Source organism: Eptatretus burgeri, chromosome 6, assembly GCF_056783735.1.
Source record: "Eptatretus burgeri isolate ZD-2024b chromosome 6, Ebu_testis_v1, whole genome shotgun sequence".
Lineage (NCBI taxonomy): Eukaryota > Metazoa > Chordata > Myxini > Myxiniformes > Myxinidae > Eptatretus > Eptatretus burgeri.
In genome coordinates, this window is record NC_140966.1 from 110,942,743 (window position 1) to 110,948,742 (window position 6,000).

Sequence of the window (6,000 nt, forward strand, 5' to 3'; positions counted from 1 at the left end):
GTTCGTGGAACTTTCACAGGACATCTGCATCAGCAATCACCATATATTTATTTATCTCAACGCTCCAGAGGAGAGAGGGAGAAGATACATGGGGGATGGGGAAAGGGGAGATGATTCACCCCCCCCCCACCACCACCACCCCTTTCCTGGGTCAACAGTGCTTTTCCACACCACAGCCGAGCTGCGCAGTGTTTCTTCTCGGCCCGTCTCTCCAAATACAATTCATGGTTATATTTTAAATCATTCAAAAGGAAAAACCCCACATCAGAACATTAACAAAAATTTAACTATATGCAAGCAACAAACAAAGCTTAATAAAAAGGAAAACATTATAAAGAAGTTAGATAAAAACAATAAAAGAAAGCTGTCAGCCCTCCACAGGTGTACTGCAGTTTGAGCAGAGAGTGGTAGGCTCTTGACAGAGGAGTCCGAAGTGAGGCCCGCTGGGCCAGTTACTTTGAGTGGTTGTACCAGGCTGATCCACCAGCTGTCAAGTTGGATGTCAGTGGAGTTACAATCCCTATTGCTGACCCTTCAGTCAACTGCGGTCCACCTTCTTTTTTGGAAACCCAGGCTGCGGTGAATTGCTTTAAATGGGGTAAAGCTCCTGGGATCTGTGGCATCCGTGCTGAACTTCTCAAGGCTGGTGGAAATGCTGCACTCGTGTCGTTGCATGCAGTTCTGTGCTCTGCCTGGAACACAGGCGTCATCCCAACTGATTGGAAGAGGGACCTTGTTGTTCCTCTCTGGAAAGGGAAGGGTGATCGCCAAGACTGCAACAACTACCGAGGGGTGACTCAGCTCTGTGCCGGGCAAGGTCTTTGCACGGATAATTCTTGATAGGGTTCGTCACCATCTGTTTGAGCACCAGCGTCCAGAGCAGTCAGGCTTTACACCAAAGAGGTCAACGATTGACCGTATCCTTGCTCTTCGGGTCCTCACTGAACGCAGACGAGAGTTTCGGCAGGGGCTGCTTGCAGCCTATGTTGATCTCTGTAAAGCGTTTGATTCAGTGAATCGGGATGCCCTCTGGAGGATTCTTATTCTTCATGGGGTGCCACCAAAATTGATCAATTTGATGTCTGAACTATACTTTGGACTGAGAGTGCTGTGAGATGTGGTGGTACCATCTTTGACTTATTTCCAATTGTCACTGGAGTTTGTCAGGGGTGTGTACCGGCCCCCACACTTTTCAGGACTTGTATGGACTGGATTTTAGGGAGGATGTCAGAGAGATCAAGCTGCGGTGCATCGTTTGGAAATGTCAAGATCTCTGACCTTGATTTTGCAGATGATGCAGCAATCTTTGCGGAGACTTTAGATATCCTTTTGAGGGCCCTTGAGGTGCTGTATGAGGAGTCGGAGCCGCTGGGATTATGAGTTTCCTGGGTTAAAACTAAGATTCAGGCTTTCAATGACATATTGGATGCTGCTGTTCTGTCTGTGCCTGTTTGTGGTGAGGATGTTGAGGTCACGGAGAGATTCACTTACCTTAGCAGTGATATTCATGTCTCTGCTGGTTGTGAGCCAGAGGTCAATAGACGTCTGGGTCGGGCCTGGTGAGTCATGGATTCATTGGATGATGGGATGTGGCGCTGCCGGTACCTGTGCAGGAGGATGAAAGTCCGAGTCTTCAGGTCCTTAGTGCTTCCAGTCTTGCTCTATGGATGTGAGAAACTTAAGTTTCTGAGACAGAAACTTAATTCCTTTGGTACCAGATCTCTTCAGAGAATGCTTGACTATCGCTGATCGGACTTTGTGTCCAACGAGCGGTTGCTGAGAGAGATTCAAATGAGATTTGTTACCTGCATAGTCCGTGAGCGTCAGCTGTGGCTGTATGGACATGTGGCTCGTTTTCCTGACGCTGATCCTGCTCACCAGATTCTCTCAGCGAGGGAACCTCGTGAGTGGAGGCCAATGGGCTGACCACGTGCCTCGTGGTTGCAGCAGATTGATCAACATCTCAAGGAGATGGGTATGGGCCAGGCATCTGCCTGAGGGGTGGCCAGATGGAGGCCCCTGGAGTACCGGCATAAAGTGGACGTAGCGACGCGTTGCTCCGGCTCATTCTCCCATACTTGGCTTGACTTTAATTGATTTGATGTGGCTTGGCATGGCAGCTCCGCACACTTCAGACGCAGCCTTCCCACAGGTTCAGTCAGGGCAACTCTAATCCCCTCTGCTGCACAGACTTTTATCACCTCTGGCTTCCACCTCATGCCTTGATGTCCCGAGCCCTTCCCCGCCCACTCACCATTGGGCGCCAATCGCCCAGGTGTGTGGAACAACCCCGCCGTGACCTTTCCCCCTGCAACTTGGAAGCAAACTGGGTGTTCGTGATGCTTGTTTTGTTTTTTTGCCTGTCCTTTTTCACGGCGGCCTTGCGACCATTTTTTGAGGTCAACACAGACCAAAAATGACAGATTACAGAGGGAAAAACGGTAAAAATTAGTTTCCAAAGGCTTTGTAATTTTAGAACAGACTTTTTTCTATAACTTTAGAAACAGACTTTTCTATAACTTCGGAAAAGGCTTTAATTTTAGAAAATGGGTGGACGACGTCTAACTATTACATAAACGACGCATAACTAATATCACAATCAATTGCTTGATGTTGCTGCTCGGTATTCACTTGAAGGAAATAACTATACTATATTATATATAACCCACTCGGAGTCATTCCCACAACAATATGTAAGTGAAAGTGTGACATCCAGGTTTGTCTTTTGTGTCCGTCTGCTTTTGATGGCTTGGATGTGAAAGGGTGGTAATAATAATAATATGCTCCGTGTGGCTGAGTTAAGTTAACATCACCAGCGATGCCTCGATGCGAGATGGTAAGTTGGAGGAACATCCATGATGGCTTTTCTCAAATCAGGACACAAGTTCCTCACACTGATCATTTTCTTTTTCTCTCCAATTCCCTCTGGAAGAACCAGGCCTCAGTGACGATTCAATCGGCTCAACAACTTTGTGCCAAGATTCCGTTAAAACGCACATTTTGCACATTACGATCAAACTTGTTCATTTCATATTCGATACCTTTGCGCCTATTGTTGAGAGTTTATCGCATCATTTCAATTTTGTGAGGATCCAACTGTTTGCTTCGTGTTTGCTTTGCCTAATCTCATCGTCGTTTGTTTGTCGGCAAAGTTGAATTACCTATTCAATGTCGAACAGGAAACTGCAAGAATATGTTATTATTTTCTACCGTAGAGTCATCAGGAGAACCTTTGAGAGATTTTGCTAAAAGTCATTCCTCTCCATTCTGTTGTTTTGTTAAACTTTTATTTTCTCAATGATATTGCCTTTACAAGATTGTGCTGCATGTCTTAATGTTGGTAGGAAAGAAAGCGGAAACGTCTTGCTGACTGCGCAACCACTGACTCGAAGTCCATCACACCAACGGCACCCAGTGTACCATCAACAGCTGAAGGAGACTCGCCAACACCCAGCGTACCATCGGCAGCGGAAGGAGACGAGCCAACACCCAGCCGACCATCAGCAGCGGAAGGAGACTCGCCAACACCCAGCGTACCATCAGCAGCTGAACGAGACGTGCCAACACCCAGCGTACCATCAGCAGTTGAATTAGACGCGCCAACACCCGGCGTACCACCAATAGTCACGCAGGCCATCTCAACATCCAGTGTAAAATCAACAGCCACAGAGGTTGTGCCCAAAGATGTACCATCGATGAGCACGCCCAGCATCCCATCGACGGGTGTGCACAGTGTACCTGCATTCCCACTCTGTCTGCCCTCAAGCACAGTAGTTGCAACGACAGCACACTTTAATAACTTGCAGGATACTATTCCATTTACTCCGACCATAAAACCCCCAAAACAGCAGGATCACGACTATGACATTTCGGACAGTCCGTGGACATTAAAACGTAAACTCAATTCTGCAGTCGTCAAAATCGAAGAAGTGAAGAAAAAGTTGAAGCACACACAGCAGCAAAATAGGCGTTTAGAGAAGAAAGCGACGAATCTCGAGTCTGCGATCATGGACTTGAAAAACGAGAGAGCCGTATCACCAATCGAGATGCTCCAAGGTTCTCTCACCGATGTCCATTTGAAACTCCTCGAGAGGATTATGAACAACACCAAGAGGACTATAACACGAGAGGAATTTCCTCCCGATATTTGCAGGTTTGCACGCGATCTGCAATCGTGCTCCATGAAAGCTTACAACTACGTGCGTGATTCTCTTGGCTTTGTTCTGCCGCATCCATCAACAATTAGGAGGTGGCATAGTGAAGGTAATGAGAGGCCTGGCTCCACGAATGAGGCGAATGAAGTAAATAACGGATCATCTCTTTCCTTGGAGGAGACAAATGAGGAAAACGATGGAACGTCTCATCCCACAGAGGAGGTGATAATGGCAAATACCGAAACGTGTTCTATGGAGGAGGTGATCGAGGTGAATAACGGAGTGACTCATTCCACAGAGGAGGTGATTGGGACATTTGAGGTGAAAGCCAGTGATGTTGAGGCTATAAATGCGCCGCCGGACGATAAAAGCAGCCTTCCTCAGGACGAGCACACAGTTCCTGGCATTAGCTACTCCGTGATGGAGGACGTTGGTGGCACTTGCTTTCACATACTGAACAGTCACATGTATGACTGCACTCCGGACAACAATCACACATTCACACTGATAACAACTGGCTGAGCGGAGTGCAATGAAGTTCCACCGCCTGGCCAAAACCAGCCTCACAATGACGAGGCACGGAATGAACCTGAAAACTCTTCAAGGCTTGTATTGTTCAGGTGGGACTCGCAGGATAGCTCAAAGGTCGTGAACTCATCTTTGAGCTCATCTTGTCTACGTTAGATTCCCAACCTGACTATAAACTACCATCCTGCTGATTTACAGACACACTGCTGCGTCAAGGAGTGCACCGTCTTTCAGTAAAGTCGTTGAGCCGGGTGTCCTTGTTACCCTTTGCTGGTGGGCGTTAAAGATCGCATTGGAAACTTTTGAAATGAGGACATCATTGTACATTCGTCTTACCGTATTTAACGGCTCATTTATATCCACCGAATGGGGTCGACCAGGTAGCTCTTCTGGCTCAGGTATTCGTGGAACCGACTGGCCAGGTCTGCCATTCATCCGAAGGCCATTTGGGTTATGATTTGTCCGGGTTGCTGGTGATAAGTCGGCTACACTTCACGAAGGACACTGGGATCTTTAACGTCCACCAACTAATACTAGCAGACAGGGAAGCCCGTTTAATGTCCGTACGAGGCACAGCACACGCATTGATGACTGGCCTGGCCTGCGAAACACCAGGATGGCAGTTTATATCTGGCCCAGAAACAAGACTAGATGTTTCAGATGGGAGTGTGCTGCATCTAGGCTGTCATGCAACCTTCCTCGCCAGTGCATTGACGCACCAAATTGCTGAGAATACTGCTGAGGAAGGCAACGGCAAACCACCCAGTGCATTCTCTCCTTTGTGACTGCTTTGGCTGTGCCCAAACAGAATGAAACATTGTTTGAAAAACAATGACTTCCTTGCTCGCTCTGACCTTTGCTGTTCTCATTGATACTCAGTGATGTATATTTTGATGAATATTCTTGCTTTGAATTCTTACTTTTCCAGATATGCTGCGCAGCAGCTCCATGTACTGTGCGAGGATCTTCGGCCACCTTGAAAATAAACATTTTATTGTCATCTTGGCATATTTTGATAAGTAAAAGGTGTTAAAATGATCATGTTTTATTAAAGAGGCACGAGGGAATTCATAGAACCCTTTACCGCACACTTTGTTGAGAAATGCACACGGTAAGGTCTTTTCACTGTTCCTTTGCATTTCCGATATTCTCCAACGCTGAGAGCACAAGCAGCAAGTGTGACTGGTCGAGATGGCGTAAAATGGCGGAATATTTTTGTCCAAGGACTGCTAAACTGGAGGTTTTTTTGAAAGTGCCAAAAAAGGCAATTTGTGTTCTTCAGTGTTCCAGTTATCCAGTACAGAACGTATATTGTTCA

The 6,000-nt window shown here is 46.9% G+C and overlaps 1 protein-coding gene across 4 annotated transcripts in view; it reads left to right on the forward strand.

Annotated features, from left to right (window-relative positions):
* The window catches only part of LOC147025613 (uncharacterized), a 38,020-nt gene extending 32,338 nt beyond the window's left edge, over positions 1 to 5,682 (forward strand). For all 4 annotated transcript variants that reach the window (XM_085886744.1, XM_085886742.1, XM_085886741.1 and 1 more), the window contains one exon: positions 3,345 to 5,682. In XM_085886744.1, the coding sequence (XP_085742870.1) occupies positions 3,345 to 4,676 (1,332 nt within the window). In that variant the 3' untranslated portion in view covers positions 4,677 to 5,682. The remainder of the gene's footprint in view (positions 1 to 3,344) is intronic.
* The last annotated feature ends 318 nt before the right edge of the window (positions 5,683 to 6,000 follow it).